The sequence below is a fragment of the Lepisma saccharinum genome, chromosome 1, assembly GCF_977018435.1.
Source record: "Lepisma saccharinum chromosome 1, izLepSacc3.1, whole genome shotgun sequence".
In the NCBI taxonomy this organism is placed as follows: domain Eukaryota; kingdom Metazoa; phylum Arthropoda; class Insecta; order Zygentoma; family Lepismatidae; genus Lepisma; species Lepisma saccharinum.
This window is the reverse complement of record NC_139229.1, coordinates 70,677,265-70,704,031: the sequence shown is the minus strand read 5'-3', so window position 1 is coordinate 70,704,031 and position 26,767 is coordinate 70,677,265. Positions and strand designations below refer to the sequence as shown.

General features: G+C 38.4%; 1 protein-coding gene across 1 annotated transcript; it reads right to left on the bottom strand.

The window, feature by feature from the left end:
* Window positions 1-9: 9 nt before the first annotated feature.
* LOC145983811 (pancreatic triacylglycerol lipase-like) lies at window positions 10-23,049 on the bottom strand. Its single transcript, XM_083116857.1, has 6 exons — window positions 22,848-23,049; window positions 8,533-8,766; window positions 7,591-7,836; window positions 6,562-6,676; window positions 729-923; window positions 10-94 (listed from the first exon to the last, which is right to left on the bottom strand). The coding sequence occupies exons 1-6, from the start codon at window positions 23,047-23,049 to the stop codon at window positions 10-12; spliced, it is 1,077 nt and encodes a 358-aa protein (XP_082972983.1).
* Window positions 23,050-26,767: the final 3,718 nt, after the last annotated feature.

Below are 26,767 nucleotides of genomic sequence, written 5' to 3'. Positions count from 1 at the left end.
CGCAGCATTTCAACATGGCGTTCTTGTCAGTTGAAACAACGGGGACTTTCCGCTTACTTCTTCCAAAATGATCTCATCTCCACAGTAGTGCCAGCTGCAAAAGAAAAACAATTATCAGTTTATTTACACTATACCTATGCTGAAAATATATCTTGTACAGATGTCACCAGTGGCAGCGACTGGGGTCCAAAATTTAGGAGGGGGGCAAGGACAGTTTACTTTCCCTTGAAATTTATTTTCGTTATCAGCAATAAAATAGAAATCTTTGTGATTTTTTTATAAATGAACGATACCAATTTCCAAGGGTGGGGGTGGACCTGTTCGACCGCCCCCCCCTTCCGGACTTCCATTGGTATGGTATATTCCAAGTTATTGTTTCAATACTACAAAACTTTCTCATACCAAATTCCCAACACGGTTTCTTCTTTATCCATGGTTGGGCCCCTACCAACATATCCTTGGCACGCCCATGTGGTCCCCATTAAGCCTACCTGTACACGACACAGAACACAATTATTGTTTTATGAGTACAAGGAATTGCGATACTATTCTTTAGTTCAAGCGGTCCCGAGTTCGATACCCGGTGCAGGCACATTGCAATGTGTTTCGGATCCCACTTGAAACTGTAGATCCATTCCCGATTAACCTATATGTGCATAAATTGGCCTTTTAAAAAAAATTAAACTTCTATCGCGACTCTTGATCAGTTTATATCCGCTGGTGCTCACCTGTTGCCATTGTGGTCTTTAACTGTGGCCGAGTGCACGTAGATATCGTGAGGGTTCAGGTACTCTAAGGTGAAGTATGGTGCGAACGACATCATGGCGGAGATGGTGTCCGTGGTGTTGGTGCGTCGCAGGAATCCGTGCTCGGCTACAGTCACTGACGACACTGTTTGGCCTCCCTCGATGAAATTCTCCAATCTGCAACGGAAGATAAGGTGCGTGAGTCTGTATAGCTCTACCAAAATAAAGAGTTCAAAATGTCTCTTTAGTTCTTACTCTCGCCTCAAATTATAAACACCTGTCTCGATCTCATCGCGAGTCTCGAAATATGTACAGTTGAAACAGAGGCGGCGATTGGGTTCCAAAGCTGGAAGTCAAGAACAGTTTACTTTCCATTGGTAGATAAGGTTTAGCATAGTGCGGGGCAAAAGTGACAAAAAGTGGGGGACAACTGACACCTCCCCTCGCCCCTCCTAATCGCCGCCACTGGTTGAGACTGTTTTATACGTAACTCAGTTCTGCGTAATTCTATTATATACGTAAATTACTGTAGGTCCCGGCAAAATATAATTTAAAGATGTGTTAACTAAACCTTATTTGTGCACCCAACGGCAAAAGTAATAGTAGGCTAATTGCCCATCACCACCATTTTCATTCAATCTGTTTTCTACAGTGTGATGATAATGAAGTGAAATAAAAACGTCAATAAGCAAATGGCAACATAAAGTTCGTGTCAACAGAATTCCATTCCATAAACAAAACATGATGTAAAATAAATATAGAATGAAAATAGCGATGGATAATTTGCTTACTATTGTCCTTGCCGTTGACTGTAAGTAATACATTTATTCGTAATTGTGCTTACACCACATTCTGCAAAGTCATTAGTAAAAAAAAAGCTATTTTAGACGATTTTTTTTAAAATTGGGTAGTAAAACTATAGTAGGTATCAAAGTGTTGACTAATAAAGTGCGAAATGTAATGTATTTAGGATTCAAACATTTAGATTCGTTAATTTAGCACTTTATTACAGAAATAACCTGTATTATGTATATCTTGTTCCTCAAAATAGATACAATTACAGTATTTTAATAAAGATATGACATGGCATCAAAATCTGATTTGTAAGTAATTCTCAGTTATACGTATTGTTTTCTCTTCACCTACGTGCGTATAACTCAGGTTCAACTGTAGTAGAAACAACATATAGAATGTGTCTCCGCCAGTAGCGTACGCAGGATTTCATCAAGGGGGGGGGGGTTATATCTAAAACTTTCTCCAAATTCACATTATCATTGTTTTATTATACTTTAATTAAATAATAATACTCATAATTAATTAATAATACTTATAATTAATTATTAGTTGAATTACTACTAATAATACCACTAATACCACTACTACTATTAAGTAGTAGAGATCTACATAAATATGTATTTATGAAAGCAATGAAACGAAATTAATTTCTAGTAATTCGATTTTTAACAAATTCTAGAGCATTTTTTCTTTCTTACGAAATAATTGTCTACTTAACGGGATGAGACATTTTAAGTGTGAAGAAAATCCATAAAAACAAGAAAATATATTTAAAAAAATTGAAATAATGAAATTACGGAACTCATCCAAGAAGCTGCGGGGGTCTGGTCAGTAGGGCATCTGACAACCATGCAGGAGATCCGGATTCGATTCCCGGAATTGGTTGTAATTTTTCCGGCTTTGTCGCCGCATAAATATCCCTGATAATTCACATCTGGATTGTCTCACTGTTATTACCAACAAAACATTTTACAATAATTAAGCTTATTGTTGTTTGAATTCAGAAAGGTTGACTGGTGACTGGTGACTAAGTTATTCTTGTCGGCCTAGCCTTTGTCTATACATTAGCCGCTTTCAACGAACCAAGAACTTTCTTTAGTTAATGCTCATTGTTCACACAAAAAAATAAATGATCATTGAACATTGTTGCAGCAGAGATACAAAACAACTTTTTTCTCTTTAAAATCATAGTTGCCCTTTTACATTATTTTCAAGAATTCGTGTTTATTTTCAAGGCATTCACTCTTAAAGACGCGTGTTTGGAATGCTGTCCTTTTCTCCGTGCTGCATGGGAATAATAATTCAAATTATATTATTATTATTATTATTATTATTAGTAGTAGTAGTAGTAGTAGTAGTAGTAGTAGTAGTAGTACTATCGCAGGTCCTTGACAGTGATAAATTGGTCATTTTTAATTTTTCCACAGCATTTTTCATAATATTTCAAAAGCTCAAGGGGGGGGGGGGTTAAACCCCGTAACCCCCCCTTGCGTACGCCACTGGTCTCCGCACATTTTTACAGGATATACACTGTAAAAAATGACTAGACCGTCAATTTCTGCTGCCATCCAACTACCGTAAAAATGGACATGACTGTTTTCGGACTGATTAGCCTTTTGGACATGCACAATAAATTCAGTTTTTCCTCCTGCCAGAAAAAGAACTAGCCAAATAGGATAAGGATAAGGGAGTAGTGGTATTATTATAGTTATGTATAGTGGTTTTAAGCTTTCAGCAGAGTATTGTTTTAGATAAGTACAATACTCCTTCTTCTGTTTATGCTCGAACATATTGCCATATTTAATTAGGATAAACTTTGCCTTCTAAATAAAAATAATGGGCATCTTCTTTTGGCCTTAGTGCCGGAAAGTTTACTTGGAGATAAAACTTAGACAGAATAGTGACTGCCCCTTCTATATATAGAGGATTTGCAATACATTTCAATATATTTTTGTTATTTGTAAATTAACTGTTGATACATGGATTTGTTAGCTTAGGTTCACAATTTTTTTGTATCCTAAATCTCTTCAGGCATATTGTTACGATAAACCTCCCACTGAACATAATCTCTACTGCAATTCCTACAGTTTTAATCTCATAATCTGCACACAACTTTCAACCTCCACTGTGTCAATTTAATTTTGTTAAAATCTTCAAGGTTAGTAGACCGCTTTTCGATTGTCTCTTATTCTGTTGTGGGTCCCGGGTTCGATACCTGGTGGAGGCACATGGCACAGTGGTTCGGATCACACTTTAAACTTTAGGTCCAGTCCCGATTAGCCTCTCTCTACATAAGGTAGGCTCAAAACAAAAATTCAAATTATTCTGTTGTGCGTTAATTGGGTACCTCTCAAAAATGAATTGACATAAGAATGCATAAATTAATTACCAGCATGCCCGTACTAAGAATTTTATTTCGGGGGGGGCTCATTTCTTATCAGCAGCTGACATCTAAAGGTAAAAAGAAGCGGGTATAAACCCTCAAGATAAATTTCTCAGTATATTACAACTTATTACACGTGTTTAATCCTGCTAAGGATGTCACGGTATCTAGTGACATGTGAAACGCAGTTCGATATAAATTATTTTTTGTTTATTGATTCATTTTATGCACAAACATGAAAGTGTGAGGTTTGATTTATTTTGTGAATAAACTTGTATCCGAGCCAGACGTCGGGAGTTGGGGACGAGTTTTTCTTGAGTGACAGCGGAACTGCCTTTTTCCGCTTAGAACATGACATATTTGCACCAACGCGAAGATAAGGAAAGATTATTTTCGTCGCTACCAGGCTTGAGTCGCAGCGGGCGGGCTAACCCATCTTCACGGATGACCAGAGAAATCAGCTGGAGCCCAAGCCTGAAAGGATTCAGGACGCGTCGCCGACCGCGCCTTTCAAGACAATGGACAGAGGTCATTTCCATCCCCTGAGAAAGCGAAGCGAAGCCACCTTAGCGTGGGTTTCAACGGACGAATTTGAATCCCTTATATATATGCGGTGCTACCACCCCAGAGACAGTTTTTACCCGGATTTCACCGAGAGAGCATCTCCGCGCTACACTCTCGCGTGATTATTGTTTTGTGTCCTTGGACTTTGTTTCCTTACGTACCGCGAGCGAGTTGCAGATAGGGAGTTACCAGTGTGTGCCTTATTTTGGTGAAGATTACGCGGTGATTAGTTTTTTGCCAAGCGTTAACTACATAATCATGGGCGGCTAAAGGAGATTGAGAAGGGAGTCCGTCGACTTCCCTGACGCCTGCAACGACGCCGAAGCCAGTCAGACGACGCCGAAACCAAACACTGCCCAAAGCCCGAAGGACGCTTTCAGATCGACGTCCCAACCAAAGCCCGAAGGACGTCTTCAGAGAGAGAGATTGAAGGACGACTCCAGAACGACGCCGATCGAAGCCAGAGGGAGAGATTGAAGGACGACTCCAGAACGACGCTTCCAGAACGACGCCGAATCGAAGCCCGTCACCAGAGAGATTCCGAACCGACGCGTGACCACGTACACCCGACGCTAGTGACAAGAGGAACGCCCGAAGTTCTGAGGAGGTGCAAGTACACCATATCGTCGCAATTATTCTTCGTCGCGATCGACCTCGGAGGACAATTTCGCCACAAAGGAACCGTGTGCAAGTCCCGCGTCCAGGAGAGATGAAGGACCACGCCATGTAGCAGAGTCTGGTACAGTATACTTCAGAGGGTCTCATGTCCATGTAAACGTGCGTCGTTAGTATCACCACCGTACGTTTAACGCCGAAGTCTCATTTATTTGCAAAGTTACTCAGGAAACCCCGAACCTAACTTCCGTCTCTGACAATTTTTGGTATTGTAGTAAAAAAAGGGTTATTTCATGTTCAGATGTTCTAATTTAATTGTCTGCATTCAGCTCCATTTCATTTCTTTAATATTTAGTATAAATTGTCAAAGTGTGCTCCATTTCTTGTGTAACCGACCGCCCCGTCGCGCCATTTAATTTGTCAATACTTGACTGATGAGTCCTGTTTAATCGTGGAAAGCGTAGTTTTTTTATTGCAAGGTCGTGCGCATGAAGTAGTATTATTTGTTGCATAGTGGTTTTTAAGGTAATTTTTGCTCGCGCCGACGATTGATTAGTGTATTCCGGCAGCTGGAGCCAATTAAGTTTTTGCATCACTATGTAATTGAGTAGTTGTTCTCATTGGACGAGAGAGGCTTGTGTGTAATACCTCCGTCCGAGAAACTGGTATAATGTCGTGCTTACTACTCGATGCACACGTTCATTCGAACGAAAGATTTAACCACGCCGACCCATTGTCTTAGTTAACCGCTTTCCGAGGGGCTGGCACTTAAGTTAATTTAAAAGAGCACAGGAGCTGGCAGACAAATGCCCTAAATTCACATAAAGGTTTAGAAATTAAAAGGAATGATATGTTAATGAGATCCATGATTTGTATCCATACTTCACATGTAAAAATACCTCATGTGTGTGAAAGAGAGATAGAATGAATGAGAGAGCGTTTGAGGAGGCTTTGTAAACAGTTGTTGATTGCAATATTTTTTTGTTGTTACAATATATATTCACTTTTTACCGTTCGTCAGTGTTGTTATTTGACGTTTTTCAGGTACCGGATATTATACTATTAGTGTTTTATGATTGTTCGAATCTACATACCAAAGGTAAACCAAAACAGTGTAATATTTCAAGGTATCTATCCCCGCCTCGCAATAGGATGACAATAAACGACCGTCTCAGTACCGAACTTGAAAACCTGGACCGAGAGTCACGACCGGTCTCCTGTACACATAACGACGTTTGGCCCCGTGCCGGGGTATGATTGACACGTCATTTCGGGGACCGTGAGTGCACTCGTTACAAGGAAGTAGAATTAATTACCACTATACACTATTTTAATTAGATACTTGCATGATTTCGGGGGGGGGGGCTTTAGCTTCCAAAGTCTCCCTGACTACGTGCCTGCTAACCAGGTCATAACCAGAAATTATATTGTTGGCATTCTGTAGTTACCACTACTTACTCAGAATTCATTCTGAATGTCACCAGTCTCCCGTCAACCTCCAGATGGAGTTGCAGTTCCCCTCTGGTACTCTCTGTTTGTCTGGAAATACCGATAACAGCCCTTAGCTGGTCTCCTGCAAAATATAAATATATGCGCGATATGAATAAACCACAATTACAAAATGGAGATCATAAATAGACTCATTTCTGTGCCATTTTGACAAATGTTATTTTTTTCCCTCCACATCATACAAGTAAAATCATGATATTGCCTTCTACAATATTTTAAAGTATTATTTGACATTGTAGTCGATATAGCTGCAAGGAAACTGTTTTAATGCATGAGTAGGGTTTTACACTCACTGTTCAGCATATGTGTGTGTGTTTTTGTGTGTGTGTGTGTTACCCAACGGAATTTTCATCCGCCACCAATGCCTGGAACCTTCTCCAGGTAAAGAGTTGAGGCAGCGATGTCAACCCTTGCATAATGATGCTAAACCTAGCACAATTTGACCTTCGTTGGCACACCTAGCACCCTGTGTTTGCATGATGGTAAAATCTAGAATAATTTATAAACTTACTTCTCTCGAAAGGAGAAATTTGCTACAAAGAACCATATTTTGAGAAATTGAAAATAAATTTTATTTATAAAAACTTATTTCCGGTTCACACACCCTCTTCTCTTCATCTTTTCTTTATTCTCCCCAGTTTACCTCGCGAGAAACATTTAATGGCAAGATGGGGTAGAGAGTTGTGGACTACAAATAAAACAAATGGTCCGCTTTGTAGTCGAACGATCATCTGAAACTTTTCTCTAGTTCAATATTGAATTCATCTAGGAAAGTAGATTCATAACTTAAAATTCCAATAATCCAAAAAAGTAATTATAATAATAAATTACTATTATCAATTTCTAATAATAGTAATAATTCATTAATATTACTATTACTATTATTATTATTATAGATCCTAGCACAATTTATCAGCATTTAGCATAATTTCACAGGATGGCAACGCTGGATTTAGGAAACGGACGCGTATAACTTACCACAGTAGGGGGTATCGGTGTGGGTCATGAGGTAGAGTGACCCTCTGGCGCGAGACTTCTCCGTGTTGAGGCCTATGACCCCGCAGGAGCCGTGCTCGCAGGAGAAGCAGTCCCCGTGGACGAAATCCTTCTCGAAGTTCTGGAGCCCTGGGCAGGGGATTCCCACAAACTTGCACTCGGAGGTCAGGGACTCCAGGTATAAGTCCCACGCTCTCCTGTGGCTGCACATCCGTTCGTCTCGCCGATCTGGAGAAAGAAGAACTAACATAAAAATATGATCTTCAAAGGATACGAATTAATGGGATTTTGTAGATTTATTCTTCTGTATCCAACTATCCCTGGCAGCCACATGTAATTGTTTGATTGATTGAAGTGTGTTGAAATTCCACTTTGTGCACAGAGAGGCTAATTGGGACTTGACCTACAGTTTACAGCGGGGTCCGAACCACCTGGTATCGAACCCTGGACCCCTGTATGCAGCCACATGTAGTGATGATGATGATGATGATAATAAATGTATTAATAAGAATAACAATATTTTTTTATTAGCAAGGAGGATCAAATATTATTATTATTATTATTATTATTATTATTATTATTATTATTATTATTATTGATTGAGTTGGTGTTTTAAGTCTGTTTTATGCACAGTAAGGCTAAGTAAGCAAATGTTGTAAAATATGTAAAAATATAACACTATATAAGCATAGATCTAGCCGCTCAAATTTTTACATAAAAAGGCTGATATGCTATGGAAATAAATGTCAAAATATGAGTAAACAGAAAAATCAAGCACGATATTTAAGATAACAAAAAGTTGTTATTTCTACTGAAAAACTGAAGTCGTCTTACTTTTTTACACATTTGAATCTAACAATAGACAGCAAACCCTCCCCCCCCCATTTTCTTGCCCAATATAAAGTTTCAATCGACGCTGCTTACTTATGTAGATGGCAACCTCGAGAAGGTTGGAGGTGTCTGAGCAGTTGGGTTGCTTCCCTCCGCCGTTGACGAAGAAGTCGACGTGCCCCACGGGTCTCCAGACGCCCAGCCTCCCGAAGAGCACGGAGCCTCCGAAGGTGTGGATGATCTCCACGAAGTCTGCGTCCGACTTGTGGATCCCGATTCCCATCAGGAGGTTGGTGCTCTGGAACAGGAAGCCGGCGGGATCCACTCCTGCAAGATTGATTGAATTAAATAGTTTGGGAGCGTCAACACTTACTGTCGGATTAAAAATTATAGATATTTGAATTTGGACTCCAATTAAAAATTAACCAGTAGACTTACATAAAAACGAGTTACATCGAAATTTAGCTTATTCAATTCTGCGTTAAGGCCGTACTAAAGGTGATTTTGCTGTAATTTTTCGATAACAGATGGCAGCACCGTTTGCCATGGCAACAGAGTGCCATGTTGCCAGATCTACGTGCATAATCAAGATAAGTACATACAGGTTGGTCGATCAGGGTATTTACTGATGGAAGATAACGTCAGCTTGATTAGTGAAATTTAGACAAAATTCGTACGTGTGCAGCAATGTTATTGATTTTTATGAGATCAGTTACATACTCTTATCAGAAAAAAGAACGAGTGTATCAGCAATGGAAAGTAGTAAAAGTCCAAAATATTCCAAAATGTTAACAAAAAATTAAAACAATCGTGTGGTTAGTTCATACACCAAGCAGAGCAAGTAAGAATAATACAACTACGTTTGAAGCAACTGCTGCGTTGACTAGGTAATAGGTATGTTTCACCTACGTCACAAATTGTTGAATTATAATTTTGAGGCGCCATGATTGAAGCCAGTTATTGTAAGTACACGGAATTCAAGCGGTGAGCAGAAGATACTAACACAGATATTTGTGATTTAAAACATACGTGCAGTTCATGGAGATGTAACGAACGCTACGTGGTGGATATTTCCTTGCAAACGACAATTAAAATTGGCTGCAAACATGGCGGCGGTGCGCAACCTGACGTCACATGTAAACCACCTATTGAAGATACTTATAGATAACCTATTTTGTACAGCACTACTTTTATCAGAAATCTTTACCATATTATCTTCATAAATTTGCAGGAGGAAGTTCCGTTTTCAATACATCAATATTTCTCATAGTTACTCTTTGGCCATTCTCCAGTCCTTTGCCTTATAAGGGACTAAAGATTGAGTTCTTTGGACTTACTATTTCTGGAGTTATGTTTCATTCTTAAAATATTTTACAGAAAAACAACAATTTTGGAAAAAATTAAAACATAAAGAGTCCTGGGTCCACAATAGAAGTCAGCAAAATGTGTTTGTTCTAGGAATTTCTTTGCTTGCGGGTGATGGTGATCGTTAGTATTACCTCAAAATTTTCGTGGGTAGATATTTCAGGTTTAGATGATTTCCAAAATAGATACCATTTTCCAAGAGAAAGACAATAGAGAGTCGAGTATTTTAGAAACCACGTAATGTATTCGTTTTAGTTTCGTAATATATGTTTTGAAAGTTGTTAAATTAAAAGAACGAAGTTACAGACACAATATATAATATTTTCTACAGATGTTACTTTTTAAATAAATTGATTGATTGATTTGCTTTATCTTACTTCGCTTTTTGTGCCACTTTTGGCTAATTTGCGAAGATGGGGATGAGTGATGGATGATATGGTGAAATTGATGAATGGACACTCACAAACATCCATGCCCAGGCCAGGATTCGAACCCCTGGCCGCTGGCGTCGTAGCGCGATGTGCTAACCACTCCGCCACGGGTGCCGGCTTTTTAGAGAAATAAAAACATTATTGCATAAATGCTAAAAATTCTCTCGTTAATTTTCAAGGGTTCCCGTAGAAAAGGAGGCCTAAGTTATCTGGAAAAACTTCATGTAATTCGAATTGTGAAATTGTAGCTTAAAAACATGATCGAGGGGTGTCACGAAAGACTGAAGATTAGGAGGCATCTTATACAATCATATCTCTAAGAGAAAGTGCAAAGAACAAATAACTGCTCATTAACAAAGTGATTGATGTTCATAGAAAGGAAGCAAGTGGAATTTAGTTTGCAGTTCGATAAGCGGACTCAGGTCTGAAGTTCAACACCAGATATATTAAATTCAATTTCAATTCTTTGATTTGTAAAACAATAGAAATAATAATAAAAACGTTAAATGTGAGCTTTTATAACTGAAGGGCAAGATTAGAAATCTTACTCTGCCCCACCCCAAGAGCTGGAAGTGGAAATTCCTATCTGGGGAGGATGCTTTACCCAGTTTGGGGAAAGGTTAGCTGAAGCTTGTATGGACAACATGGAGAACATGCAGTGGGGGGGTGGGATTCCGCGAACAATATCTTAGGAGGGGAAGATTTATGAGTATTTTCTTAATTGTGGAATATCATCACTCCACGTTCTCCCCACTCTGAGCACTACTGCCTCCGTGAGAAAAAATCCTTTTAGCGATCTTGGCTGATATCCAGTCCTTGGAAGTGACTAATTCATTACATAACAAGTGTCAAGATTTTCAAGTAACACTAGTTACTTTTTGAAATTAATAACTGTAACTCTGTTAATCCTTCAAATAACTAGAAACTAATTTAAGTGTTAGTTTGTTTCTTCACTTTTTGCATGGAAACTAATTTTCTTCAACCGTAAATTCGCAATATTGTCAAGCAAATGCCGGACTGAAAGAAGAATGATTATTAAAATTGTAATAATAATAATAATTATTATATTATTTTTCTTAAATTTTTGTTTTAAGTCCACTTTATGCACAAAAAGGCTAATTGGTAACCATATCTACAATTTAATGTTATATTTTCATCAACAAAACCAACAACTACACGTGTCCCTACCTTATTTATATTATTAAGGGCGTTCGGAAATGAATTGTACAAGCGTTATATAATCCACATTTGTTATATTTTACCTGCAATACAAAGATGTACATTACCAGTAATCTCCCCCTGACTGAATGCACCGCTCCCATTTATCGGGAAGTTTCCTGATGGCTGCAGAGAACCACTCTCTTGGAGTAGAGTTGCGCCACTCACGGACAGCGGTCTGGAGTTCTTCATTAGATTGAAAGTTTCGACCACGCAATGCGTCCTTCATTTTGTCGAACAGTGCATAATCCGAGGTGGCTAAATCCGGTGAATACGCAGGATGTGGGAGCACAGTAAATCCCATTGTTGCCAATGCCTCCTGTGTTTGGCGGATCGTATGCGGCTTCGCTGAAGAATCACCCCGAGAACCCATTTTCCTTGCTGCCTCTGCTGAATTCTGCGTCGCAGCTTTCGTAGAGTTTCACAGTAGCTGCCGCTGTTTACAGTTTGGGTAGTGGGAAGCCAGTCCACCAGCAAAATTCCATCTTCATCCCAGAAAACTGTACTCATTTGCTTCTTGGGAGTGAGAGTCGGTCGAGGCTTTTTGGAGCGTGGACTTCCAGTAAAAAAAAAAGGTAAAGTGTTCCCCTGTGCATAGCACCACGCCATGAAGGCGTATAGGGGGTGTGGGGGTAACGCCCCACATCACCCCCACTCACGACCGGATCAAGAAAGTGTGGGGCGTGGACTTCCAGTGTGTTTCCATTCCACGGATTGTCTTTTTTCCCTCTGGAGTTTCGAAGAGGAACCAAGATTCAGTCTTTCGAAAAAATGTTCTCTGTCTTGGTTGTAACGAAGCAACATTTCTCTGCACATGTCCACTCGCTGTTGTTTCTGCTGATCCGTCAGATCGCGAGGCACCCACTGAGCACAAATTTTCCTCATTTGCAGATCCTCATGAATGATTGCATGCAGAGTTGCTCGCCCAAAACCAGTTTCACGTTGCAGTTGTTCAACTGTTACACGTTGATCTCCCATAATCAAGTTGGAAACACTTTGGATTGCTGCTGGAGTACGCGTTGACTTTGGGCGACCACTGCTGACACCTTTGTCCACACTTTTGTTTCCCCTTTTTAAATTTTGAACCAAATGAAACACTGAACTCCTTGAAGGTGCTGACCCACCAGAAATGGCCACAAGTCGTCGATAAATTTCGGATGCCGAAACACCCTACCACGTAGTCCACCTCTGACCACGAGAATCACCTTCCGTTTCGTAGCTTGTCCACGTATTCACTCACACCCGTTCAGGTTATGAGTCAGCAATTCTCTGGTAGTGGCGCTAGCAGACCCATCTTGTGGTGGAATTTAGAACTATGTCCGACCGTTAAGCAAAACAAAGTTCGCTTGACAGATGTTATTTGCAACAATGCAATGTTGCCAGTCCAATTCATTTCCGAACGACCTAGCACACCTACGACATTGGTACACATACACATGCAATCTCCGACAATTATCTTGGGAATACACAACTTTTGGTTGATCAGCATTTGTACAAAAAATATATTTTTCCAAAGAAAAATAAAAGCCTGATCTTCAGTTTTAAGTAACAGAGATTTAGTTTAAACTTTATTACCCATATATATATATATATTAACTAAATTATAATTTTATGAGACTTGACTTAAGGTGGTCATCGGTGAAAAGTGTTATCGTTGTTATGAAACATATGCAGCTAGTTTTCTCAAATACAATACAATAGTCCTTAGTTCAAAAAGCCAAAAGTACGTACAACAAATTTTGCTTACCAAAACTACTAAAATTAGGTACTTAGGGTGTCATCAAAATTTACGTTAATATTTTGTATCTTGTACTTTGTATGTATCTTGGTACTTTTTCTCCTCGTAACCTGTAAATCATTATCTGGTTCTCTGAGAGGTGTGCTTCTTGCTGTGCGAGACTCATCCAGTTCAGAACGAACTGAATGTCCAAAGTTTTGGGGGAAAATATCCCTTAAAATTGCAACTAACAAATATCTCAATGATTATTTGCCATTCATTAATACACAAGATAAACAAATCGCACCACATTCACTGTTCCTTTTTTAGTAGCTCTAGAATATAATTCACAATTTCTGTCTACTTGCAGCCTAATATTAATCCGTCATACATCATCATTTCTTGAGCATATTATGTACTCTTGATGTCTAGTAAATCATCACCATTGCACCAAGTTGTCTGGAGAAACAAAGAGCGTATATTACTCTGTTATGTAAATTACACATAATCCACATTGACGATTTGTATTTCATAGCATCTTATTCACAAGCTGCGACGGTGGACAGCTGCCATTGTCAATCAATTTTGTTGTCCTCTTTTACAAAAGTTCAACTCTCAAATGCTTATCTGAAAAATAATATTATAAAAAAGTTAACATCGTGTATGAGACAATTTATAATGTATTTTAAAAAATATTTACAATATATTGTTACAACCTTAGACAAGTTAAATATTAATAATGAAATACAAAACTTACGTATCTCCTGTAAATGGATGTGAAAATAATGGGTCTAAATGATACTTCAGCGGTTGACGATATAGTCTTCTAATTAAAGGGTTACTGGTTTGCTTAAAGGTAGGCGATCACTTCAGTGCCTCAGATCCAACTTTATAATGTGTGTTAAACATTAATTTGTACAGTCACGGACACTGCCGGGTTGTAACGATTGCATTGAAAGTCTATGTATTCATTACAACCCGGCAGTATCCGTGACTGTACCTGACAGGTACACACATTAATAATAGCAGCACTTATTGTTACATTCATAGATTGATTGATTTGGTGTTAAAAGTCCACTTTATGCACATTAAGGCTAATAGGAACTGGACAGTTTAAAGTGGAATCCGAACCACCATGTGCCTCCACCGGGTATCGAACCCAGGACCTCTTGATTACAAGATGACGACGCTACAACTGCGCCATCGGGGAGGTCCTTACATTTAGAGAAAAATACAAAATAATCGTTGGAAATGTTTTCATATTAGGTGGCAAGTACAACGCTCTATGGAGTCGGGTTCGTCCAGGTTCAAACCCTGGTTTCGTTGTGTTTATTCAAATCATGCATATCATAAATTAATGATTCATCTTCATTGTCGCAAGAGGTAGAAGATGAAGGTAAAATAACGAAAAAATAATGAAATGGGAATTCAGTTCCTACTGTTTTGTTTTTTAATTGTATTAATATACTTATTTTAGCAACACTTCACTCGAGTTTGCAAAATCACAAGCTTATGTACATTGTTATTTAGAACAAGAAGTACCTTACTGTTCGAAATACAAAGTTTCTCCAACGCGGAATGGTTTGACAATAATTATTTTAATGTTGTAGTCAAGCTTCATACTCAGACCTAACTGTAATCCAAAGTAAGCTGTCAGTACAAACGACTACTAAAATTCAATAGGATATTGAACCAAATATACATGATCAAAACAAAATATGATTTCCAGGATGCCTTATGCTATCCACAATTATGTGATTGCCCTTGTACTTTCACAATATGAGAACTAATAATCCTTACTAATATACAAGTATACTAATTTGTAAATTTTCCATAAACATGCAAATTATGGATTGGTAGATGGTGAGACTTTAGTTTCTTAGCTGTCGAACAACTTTTACAATTTATGAACAAACCTTAAAGCATGAAGTTATGATACACTTTTACTACGAGCCAGTAGCGGCTCTTGGTCTGGGTTTATGGGTGTGCACTTTGGCCACGCGTCCAGAAGAAGTTTTGTTAATCTCACTCATTTATTCCTGCCCTTTCTGCTAATCGCATTTGCAATCCAAGTTTTGACACACATTTCCCTGATAATAGACGATAGCAGAGTTATGTTTCATGAACATTTTAAAAAAGTAAAGTTTATTAAAAATCGAAATACCCTAGTGACATTTTTAATCGATCACGAGAGATGTGTTGTTTGGTCCCTTTCGTGACCTGTAGAAAATTCAGCATTCGACGACCTGACAAAATCACTCACAACGCTATATCGATAAACTGCTATGGTTTGTAAGGGATAATAATATTGACACAATTTTGTGTAATTGGCGTGTTTTAATAATGCACATTATCTTTCTTCAATGTAAATATACCCCATCAGAAACCCAAGTTTAATGCCACATAAACATTTCATCTTACACTTAAGTTAATTACCATTTTTAATGTACTTATTCACTTTAGTCATTGTAATGAGGATCCTCGAGACCCTAATCAAATGCAAGTAATTCATGCCAGCACCTTTACAAAAATTATCTGAAATCAGTGACATACTAGTACAAGTTGCAGATTCTCGTATGCACTAAATAAACAATTGGATTGACTGTTCTGTGACAAAAAATACAGGATTAAACTCTGACTATTTGAAATTTTTGTTGAACTTTCAAGTACAAATCAGAGCGTCTAAATGCACCAATTCCTACGACATTGTGATTGTTTTTAATTCAAACCACTAACATTTTATAGACTATTTTTCCAGCACCTGTATCAACGTATTCCACTCATCGCATCTGGCCTTTGCATGGTTGAATACGCTCTTCACTACACGCCACGCCTTTTTCCCTTCCTTTCCCGCCCTCCCCCCATTCGGATTTCAATGCTTTGCTCAGAATCGCGTGAGGTGAAAGAGATCAAAATTTTACTTGCTGAGAAAAAAATCACTCAATTTGAAATGATGGATGCATGGGTTGTTCTCGACTCCGCAACACGGGAAGGAGTGGAAAGATTGCAACACTGCATGACGAAGAGGGAACAGCGCATGTGCGTAGCTACTGTCACAATTCCTTGTGCGAAGCGAGTCCGAAAGCCCTTGATTCAAGCCATAAGAGCCTTTTTAGTTCCTCTACCCACCGTCGAACACAGCGCCATTTCGGTGTGCAGATGTGTGCACTTCCCAATTGTGTTCCTGCTGGTTCATGCCCATTACACGCGAGTTACTCAGATAGAAAAGCTGACGTAGGGAAGTAAATGAAAGGTAGTGTAGGAACATTTGCTGTTTTGAAGAAATGGCTTTCAATGAATCAATATAATAAAAATCAATTACATTACACATTTATTTGGGTGAGCACGTGCGAGTGCGCGAATAGGCAGCAGCCGCTACTGCTACGAGCTGTCTTAAATTTTTAAAGGTCAAGAGAACAGAGAGTTATACACTTTCCACCACAGGTCTGACGCGCTTATGTGAAAGAAGATAACAGAACGGTTTCTATAAATTGTAGAACATTCAGAAATCTAATATCAAATCTATTCGAATCCAATCTTACTTAGACTAACATGTATATGAATATTTGCAAGTTATATAAAATGCCTCCTAGTTTAAAATAGAAAGAAAAAGTGTTGAAAACAGGTCCGAACGACTTGTTCAACCATGTACGTACAAGGGCAAAATTAAATTATGAAACAATCGCCTGATTTGTAATTGTAAACGATTCGATGTACGTGTGAATAGAACCGGTTGAATGATGGAGCATTTCGTGCAATACTGATTTAATAATAACATATGTAGTCAGTGTAATCCATATTAGAGGCATATTTCTTGCTCTAGTAAGAATCCTAACACGATAAATATCTGGACCATGCCTAACCTAAAATTTTAATTCCTCGTTCAGATACATTCAAGTGATCTATATTCATGCAGAAATTAAGTTATATTATATTTTCCCAACATTAAATAAATATACATTCTGCATCTGTTTCATATTACAAACGTTTTGCTTTTAATGGATAATATGAAGCAACAAACAATTAAGTACAAGACTTACCTTTCAAGTTTTTTCATTTTTCTCACATCTTCGATGAAATATTTGTCCCCTTGTTCTCCTATATGTAGTAGTTACATTAGTTATGCTCTGGTAGCTTGGTTTGAGTTTCGGGGAATCAAACACTTGCATTGATCATATCGTTCGAAAATACGAAGTGAAATTTTGGCAACAGTGTAATGCTAAAATTAACACAACGACGATACGGCACTTCAAAAACCATGAACATAACCACAACTTTCTGAAGATATGAAATGTTTTCACCTTTTCACATAGTTTTTCAGGTACTTGCGGCTACACACTGGATTCGTTGTTTCACAACAAAATCTTGCTTACTGGTCATAAAAAACAGAAAATGCACCTGTCTTGACAAGAACTACCACTTCAACGCCATCTGTACGCGGCAGTTTGTACATGTTATTTACTTAAATATAGGGGCGGCGCGTGCCTTTTCAGTCAGGCAGGGCACATTTTTTTGGGGGGGTGGGGAGGGGGGCAGTTAACCTCTATATTCCTCTTTAAGGTTTTTGAGGGGAGTTCCTTGATATGGAGTAAGTAAATGTTCGAACAATTTGGAATAAAATTAACATTCTGATCAAGATATCTCTCCAAAGAGCATTAAATACTCACTGAGTAGGAATACGAAAAATCAGCAACATATGGAACAAATTACATGAATAAAAAAAAACACGAATACTGACGTCGGAATCCTATACGCTTGCAGTAACTAAACTTTGGGTAGATACTGGAATGATTAGGAAAATGTTACACTGCAGTTTCTCTTCCATTGTCAATGAATTGAAAGGCGTAGATATTAAAGTATCTACATGATTCAATGTCATATTCACCAAGTATCCACTAATATCAATGACTAAGTAGGAAGATGATGCAGCGTTAAGTTCAGTTACAACACTTTTCATTGGCCATGTACCCCCAAAAAGTTCGTTTATACTTACGAAGATATTCTGCATGTCAAGTTGCTGGAACACAGACAAAATTACACAAATAAATAAACACGTACAGTAACTATAAACTCGCGAAAAACTAATTATTTCATAAGCGACCAATACGCACAGACGGAACGCAACGCAAACTCACACACTAACTCAAATCCAAATCCGTATTACAATGGAAAGAAAGGAGGATCTTTTTGAAAATACGAGGGACTAGTTTGTGCAATAAAAAGTGTTGTCAACTTTTCAGGTCGCCGGAACAAGCGAGAAGAAAAGCACTCGAGGGATTTTTTTCTATCTTATGGCTGCAGGCTGGAAGAACGAATGAATTGCCTGCCAAGCGTTGGAAACACTGAACGGTGAACGAGGCAAACATGAATGGGCAGGGCACTTCGTTCGCTGCCCAGAGACGGCTACGAATTTTGCGCTTTTCCATTGTGAGGGGACCGTCCCTTGCCTATGCTGTAAATGTTTGGATCAGTCAGTGACGTCACGTCTCCGGGGCAGAGCCGAGATTGTACTCTCTCCAACAGGACGGAGAAATATATTAACCTCGCACAGCGTGCATACCCTGTAAGTCTGGTTGCAGCAACGTAGGGGTTGAGGGAAAAGACAAAAAATATTTACTCGTATATACCGATCGTCTCTTCAGATGAACTTTTTATGTTAAAATTGTTGTGGGGCAGTGCCCTAGTTGCCCTTTATGTAGCATCGCCACTGCTTAAATACCTTTAATCGTAACAAAATTATAGATATTCCAGGTTCTAGTGAATAAAACAATCTTTCATATCGGAAAATTTCTTCCTTACCGAATCTATATTAGTGCTACGGTTGTGTCTGAGAATTCGGGCCTATTCATTAACATGGCTTTAGACATGACACAGATCAAAAGGTGAAGGAAGAGGTGCATACGTGGCTTGCTGCTCAACAGAAATCCTTTTTTTCTCAGGGTATCGGAAAGAATTGTGGAACGTTGGACCAAGTGTTTTGAAGTGCAGGAGGACGATGTTGGAAAATGATATCATTGAAAGTTTTCTATTGTTGCTGTGAAAAATAAAAAAAATGATTGCATTTACTTTTTGACTAACCTAATATAGTATACACCTACCGACTGCTGGCCTCACTCCCATATGCCTCATCAGAGATGGGCGATCAATAACCAGTAACATTGTGACGTGTGGTCAGCCCGACTGACTCTAGTATTATTAAGTTTCCGTGACGGGGTTACGCTACTCATTCGTAGCTCCCCAATTTCCTCACGACGTTGGGTGGCCACCGGTCAGATACCCTGACTGAAATCTCAGGAGAAAAGTTGTTACGCTTTCCCTAGCAGACTCGAACCAGCGCGCGCAACAACTTGCATAAGGTACCTCAACCCAATATGGCGTACCTAAGGTTTACGATTGTTTCTAGTGGTGTACAAAGTAGGAAAGATGAAACTAGTGGCAAGATAGAAAAGAGGGAACATTTCTGGGCGTTTACTGAAAATTTGAGCCAATTTCAAATTATAACATGGGTACAGGGAAGATTTTATTAAAAAGTTACAGTTAGGCCATATTGAGTATGTACTTATTATGACATAGTCATATATTTTGTTTCTTCACATCAAAATATGCGGCAGAATTTGGAAAAAGAGTGCAATTATGTTGTTTTTATCGGTAGATTGATCAGTGGCGATGCTAGATAAAGAGCAACTTTTAACAAGGGCAACAATTTTAACATAAAAAGTTTATATGAAGAAACGATCGGTAGGTATATAACTATTTTTTCCCTCCAACCAGACGTACAGGGTGTGCATCCTGTGCGAGGCTAATATATTTCTGCGTCCTGTTGGAGAGAGTTCGATTTTAGCTATGCCCTGAGACGTGACGTCACTGACTGATCCAAAGCTTTACAGCATATTCAAGGGATGGTACCCCCTCACAATGGAAAAGCGCAAAATTCGTAGTCGTCTTTGGGCAGTGGACGAGGTGCCCTGCTCATTCATGTTTGCCTCGTTCACCGTTCAGTGTTTCCAACTTTTGGCAGGCACTTCATCCGTTCTTCCAGCCTTCACACTTTCACCTTCCTCAGTAAGATGCAGCAATAAGCTAGAAAAAAATCCCTCGAGTGCTTTTCTTCGCGCTTGTTCCGGCGACCTGAAAAATTGACAACACTTTTTATTGCACAAACTAGTCCCTCTGTGTTTTCGAAAAGATCCTCCTTCCTTGCCATTGTATACGGATTTGGATTTGAGTTAGTGTGCGGGTTTGCGTTGCGTTCCATCTGTGTGCGTATTGATCGCTTATGAAATAATTAGTTGTTTTTTTTCGCGAGTGAAAGAGTTTATAGTTACTGTACTTCTGTATTTATTTGTGTGGTTGTGTCTGTGTTCCACAGAACTTGATATGCAGATTATCTTCGTAAGTATAAACGAACTTTTTTGGGGCTACATGGACAATGAAAAGTGTTTGTAACTGAACTTAACGGTGCATCATCTTCCTACTTAGTTATTGCCGAATTTGTTACATTTCATTCCAAATAGTGACCGATTGTTCGAACAATTTACTTACACTATGTCAAGGAACTCTTCTCAAAAACCTTAAAGAGAAATTTAAAAGTTATCTGCCCCCCGCCCCCGCCCCCGCTCCCCACCCAAAAGAAAAATGTTCCCTGCTTGCCTGGAAAGGCACGCGCAGCCCCTGAGATTGATTGATACACGTGCATTTTATTTACATAATGACATATGAGATTTGCATAAAGAAATAACATTGTTTACAAACCAATAAACTAGGGAGTAACGTCACAATCTGTTACCAGAAAAACATGGAATACACATCACAGTCTGGGCAAATGAAAGGTCCTTCATCATCCTTAGTGAGTTCCACACACTCCACCTGAACATAAGAGTATCAAATTTCACATTTGCGCATGTCTTTCACGATATATTCCTATGTAGACCATATTGAGTCTACCTTACATAGTGTTCTTTTTTCCTTCGTTATGAGCAGGACTTAGATTAAAGTCTAAACTAAGTACATTGTTGTAAAGTATAAATTATGAGCTATCATAATATGGACTAGAGATATAAACACGTATCACTTGGAACATGTAGTAAGTAATTACTTCCCACGTAGAACACAATTATAAGGCTCAGCTATTTTGATTCTTTGTCTTCAAGTCAGGCCGTAGCCAGGCAGGGGGCAGTGGGGGTTCAGCCCCCCCTTGCACTGCCATCAGCCCCTCCTTGACATTAGGTAAAACTATTCTGTGTAATATGTTTGCAGTGAAGAGTGAAAATGTAGACAGCTCACAACTTTAAGGATAAATTCACAGAACATGAAGAGCAGCTATTACATTCGCTCATCTTGTTTATGAGCGGAAGTCTAGCTGCAAGTATTTAGAAGATTATCTAGACTTCACTGTCCCTGTTGCGACCTCCTGTTCAGACAGAAATCCGTGACTTTGATGTCATCATGCAAATTCCCTTTGCATCTGCATCAAAGGTCAACAGCTCCCAAGAATAAAGGGGAGTTTCATTGCTTCGGCCGGGGGTGGAATGTACTGTGATAGAAATATCTGTATCATCTAAAGTAGTATGGAGTGTGTAACTGTCAATTAACACTTCAAGAGATGTTTTAAAAGAGGTAGAAGAATGTAGTATTTGTATGATATTTATAAATTTTATATAACTTAATGACCCCTACCCCTCCCCAGACACATACACATAATTTACCTTCATTTAATACTGTTATTTTTTTAAAAAAAAATTGAGTTGGTTTACAAAGCCCCCCTGATAACCTGTGAGCCCCCCCCCCATCCTCCGGAGATCAATTCTAGCTACGGGCCAGCTTCAAGTTACTGTACTATAAGTGCAACCAACAGGTTCAATCACGTCATTCGCAAAGTCTAAATGCCACTAAATGTCATCTGTTGAATTAACCTTGTAACTCCTTGGGAACAGCAAATAGGCTATATTGGGTCCAGGTACCAGTTATGTTAAAAAAAATCTACATATTAATAAAAACAATATTGTTTATATATATATATATATATATATATATATATATATATAATGTATAGTTACATATGTGAGTGGAAAATATATTAAAATTTTAATATTATTAATACCCATGTAGACATCAATAAAATCTATGTCATATTTAATTATAATTTTTTTTCACGGCAGGCTGGAGCCCACATTCTCCCACTTGCTGACTCTATTTCGTGTATTCAATCAATGAACACAATTTTCAGCGGCATGCTTTTCCCAATCACATTCTCAGTGACATCTTGTTGGCCTGTACGGAACTGAGGGACGAAATATCACATCCTTTTTCAACTATTTTATTTAAGATAAAATAGTTAATCTCATGTAGAATAGAATAGTTTTCTTATTTTCTGCTGAGCGAAGTTCTGCCTAGGGCTACTCTACCACCTAACTCAGGATAAATATTATAAAGTAGGATTGCATGTGAGAAGTATTAAACAAAATTGTTTAGATTAATGAAATACATGAAATCAATATGGATGTTTTTGGGGTTTAGCGATACGAGGAATAACTAATAGTTGTTTTTTTCCGTAAGTATGGTATAATATTTTCTTTGAAGTGTTTGATTGTCGAATCTAAGGACTTACTACTATGTAATACATATTTATAACCCAGGTGACATTCAAAAGCAAAATAGAACTGTCTAATTTGAAATACCTGTGATTTTGGCCAATCTTATTCCTCTGCTTTTAAGAGTTTTCCCAGCGTACCCTGCGATGTGAGCGCCGAGGCTGCAGCCAATCAGGTGGAAGTCCCTTGGTGTCGCTCCAGACTTCACCAGAAGTTCAATAAAATAGGCCAGCTCTCTTCCCATCACTTCGGCGTTTGTTGCGGCTCTAGGGTAATTCGCGGAAGCCATTTTCCTCCAGTCAACCAACACGACGTTGAAGTGTCCCTGTAGACAAGAAATATTAACATTACGTACTAATCAGTGGCGAGGACAGAGCAAGAAAAAGGCACCTGTGGGAAGATGGCTTTCCTTATAATTAGGCTCGGAAGTTGAAGACCTATAAATTGCCAAAAAAAAAGACCTAAAATATTAAAAAGAAGGACCTAAAAACGAAAAAGAGGACGTATAAATGTAATCCAATAAATTAATAACTTCAGTTTTAATTACATATTTAATGAATAAAGAAAAGACAAAATTCTGGTGGTATGGAACACACAGTGCGAAAGAACTCTATGAATGATATGCATCTTCTTTCTGACATTATATATGTATTTTTTAGATTAACATAATTTGAAAAATCATATTTGAAGAATCATATTTGGCCTAACCACACTAGGGTTATAGAAATAGGGTTACAGAAGAAGGTGAAGTTGCAAAAAAAAGCCGTTAAGACCTAAAAAAAAGGCTAAAAAAGGACCAATAAGCCAAAAACTCCGAAAAAGGCAAAAAAAGGACAAATAAAACCCACTTTTTTCTGGCCTACAATGACCCAAAATGAACATTATATTATGTTGGGCCTCGTCTTCGGACACTAGGGAAAAAAAGGATTTTTCCTCAACTTCCGAGCCCTAGTTATAATCAAGGAGTCACTGGTTCGACACCCGGTGGAGGAGCATAGTGGTTAGGATTCCACTTTAAACTGTGGATTCAGTCCCGATTAGCGTATCTGTGCATAAGGTGCAAAACAAAAACTCTAACTCAGTATTAAGATTTTTTAATATCTCTCTTTCTCTCTTTCTCTCTCTCTCTCTCTCTCTCCTTTCCCCCTTTGTCTTTGTCTCATGTGCTCGGGGAAGGAATATATTTGTGTGTGTGTATGTTCTTAATTATAGATAAATATACATATGTACACAATATTTTGTCTATATATTATATTATTAATATAATATATAAAAGCAATGCCAGAAAATTTTCTGAGTACAGGACAATCAGCTTGATATCTCACTCGGCGAAAATTCTTCTAAGAATTCTGAACAGACGCCTATACTCGAAAGTCAGTGGTGAATTAGAGGAAGTAAAGTTTGGTTTCAGGAAAGGAAGTGGTACAAGGGGTGCAATTGGTTTACTGATGACCATTGAGGAAAGATATTTAGAGAAAGGAAAGGAGGTGTTTGTAGTATTTGTAGACCTGGAGAAAGCCTTTGATAGAGTGAACTTTCAGAAATTCTGAAGAAAATTCGGGTAGATTGGAAAGAGAGGGGACTTCTAAGCAACTTATACATGAATCAACGAGTTAAAGTGAGAACAGGAGACGAAATGACAGAAGGCTGTGAAATTGGAAAAAGAGTACGACAAGGATGCTGCCTATCGCCTACTTTGTTTAATATCTATTTAGAAGATATAGTGAAAAATTGCCTCCAGGGAACAGGAGGTGTCAAATTGGGAAGAAGAATAAACTGCATAAGATTTGCTGATGACATGGCATTATTCGCTGAGGATGAAATAACCATAAATAGTATGTTAGAAGAGTTAAACAGCAGCTGTGAGCAGTATGGGATGAAGATTAATGTAAAGGAGACAAAGGCAATGGTTATAGGACGGAAACCAAGGAATATTAATGTGAGAGCAAACAGTGAAAGAATCCAGCAAGTGGATAGCTTCAAGTACCTCGGGTGCAATATATAAGCAGTGACATGAGCTGCAAACAATCAGTGAAAATGAGAATCGCAATAGCAAAAGAAGCTTTCAATAGAAGAAAAAATGTTTTTTTGTGGACCCATGGACATAGGTCTAAGGACGAGATTAGTGAAATGTTTTGTGTGGAGTGTAGCACTATATGGTGCAGAAACCTGGACGTTGAGAAGAAATGAAGAGAAACGACTCGAAGCTTTTGAAATGTGGACATGGCGAAAAATGGAGCGTGTAAAATGGACGGACAAGGTAAGAAACGAAGTCGTACTAAAAAGAGTTGGTGAAAAAGGATCTATACTGGAGACCATCAAGAAGAGGAAAACAAACTGGTTAGGACACTGTCTAAGAAGGAACTGCCTGCTAAGGGATGCCTTGGAAGGAATGGTTGAAGGAGGAAAAGTCCGTGGAAGAAAGAGAGATCAGCTTATGGATGATATTAAATTAACTGGGTCGTATGATATTACGAAGCGTAAGGCAGAGAATAGGGAAAGCTGGAGATTGCAGTGAAAAACCTGCCAATTAGGCAGAAAACAATGAATGAATGAAAAAATATTAATTACATAATAGACATCTTTTGTGTCCACATAAACTTTTATTTATATTAAACCACGAAAAATTTAACAGCATACTTAAAAGTTTGGAGGGGTCATTTCCCCCAGGCTTCCCTTAACAGCATCCATGAAGTGAAGATAAGAAATGAAGTATTCTTGAATGAATAAAATAATTGCGAAAAGTTTTTTTTTTTTTTTGTAACCTTCCATCGTGCAATCTTCGCACGCCGCCATTGTAGTGCACAAATCAATAACAACTAATGTGTTAACTTCTCAGACAGGAAAAATGATCGCTCAACTGTCACGAATAAATAATTTGCGTCGATTTGCTCTACTCAATTTTAACTTATATTCCATGCATCCTAATCTTGCACCAGAGGGAGTTTAAAGCTAAAGGCATGAAAATAGTCCAGTCAAGGTTATACCGCTGACCTACAGTGTTGCCAATAAGCAACAATTTCAACCGACGAAATCAACCACATAATGTTACATACAACGCGCGAAGTGTCAGCTTTCGACTGAGCAACTTAGAAGAATTGTGGCAACCATGGAGAGCCAGGGATGTGGAGGAGGCCAGGGGAAGCTTTGACCTTGACTGAACTCTTATCGTGGAGAATAGCAATAGTAATAAATGACTTTTAAGTACCGGTAACACCGGTACATTTAACAAGAGAAACCAAGCAACACATAATGGTCGCACCCCAGTTTATTGCAAAAAAAACTTGTCATAAAATCTTTGACGATTTTGCGGTGAAATACTGTGTTTACAATCTTATAAATAATACGTATATTGATTTCGGTAACGTATAAGTGAGTTTCACATATTTTTTAAAAAAATATATAAATGATTATTGCAAGTTGTATGCTGGTTCTGAAACATTTTAAGACCACAGATGTGATCATTGTCGGACAGAATATCACAACCGTAATTTTCAAATTCATTTGCGACGTAATTCATTTAAATGCCCCTTAACGGTTTGTAAAACTGACTAGAGTTAATCACGGCACTTGGTTTCGTTTCTTGCAGAAAATGATGATTGTCTCCATCGTGTGGTACTGATAAGATTCATCAGATCTTCTGAAGAGTGCTTGCTACAAGACCTTTTTTCCCTGAAGGTAAGTGTCTCTATGGTGTGTTCGTTTAGTGGTTATTGACTGCTAGTGTAGTGATGCAAGCACAATTCTTGGATATTTTCTGCACTGTTGTCTTCCTTGAGTTACCGTTCGTATCCTTAGGAAAACTTGAGACTGATTCATTTCATTTCATCTTCCACCCTTGTTGTAAGAGGAGAAACTTGAACCATGTCTTTTGCTCCCAAGATGTCAAGTCAGCTATGTTCTTCTTGTAACTGATCACTGCTGTTAGATTCATAATGAATTGGACTATTGTGGCATCTTTGGAAAGATTGAGGAACGAGGAAGTGTAAGCGTCAGCATGAGCTGGA

What these genes read in the sequence shown, in the direction of transcription:
- LOC145983811 (XM_083116857.1), bottom strand. Translation starts at nt 23,049, where the DNA reads ATGGCTTCCGCGAATTACCCTAGAGCCGCAACAAACGCCGAAGTGATG. An exon ending in CACCGATACCCCCTACTGTG is followed by an intron (nt 6,677 to 7,590) that starts GTAAGTTATACG and finishes TATATTTTGCAG; the next exon opens with GAGACCAGCTAAGGGCTGTT. An exon ending in ACATTCAGAATGAATTCTGA is followed by an intron (nt 924 to 6,561) that starts GTAAGTAGTGGT and finishes CTTCCGTTGCAG; the next exon opens with ATTGGAGAATTTCATCGAGG.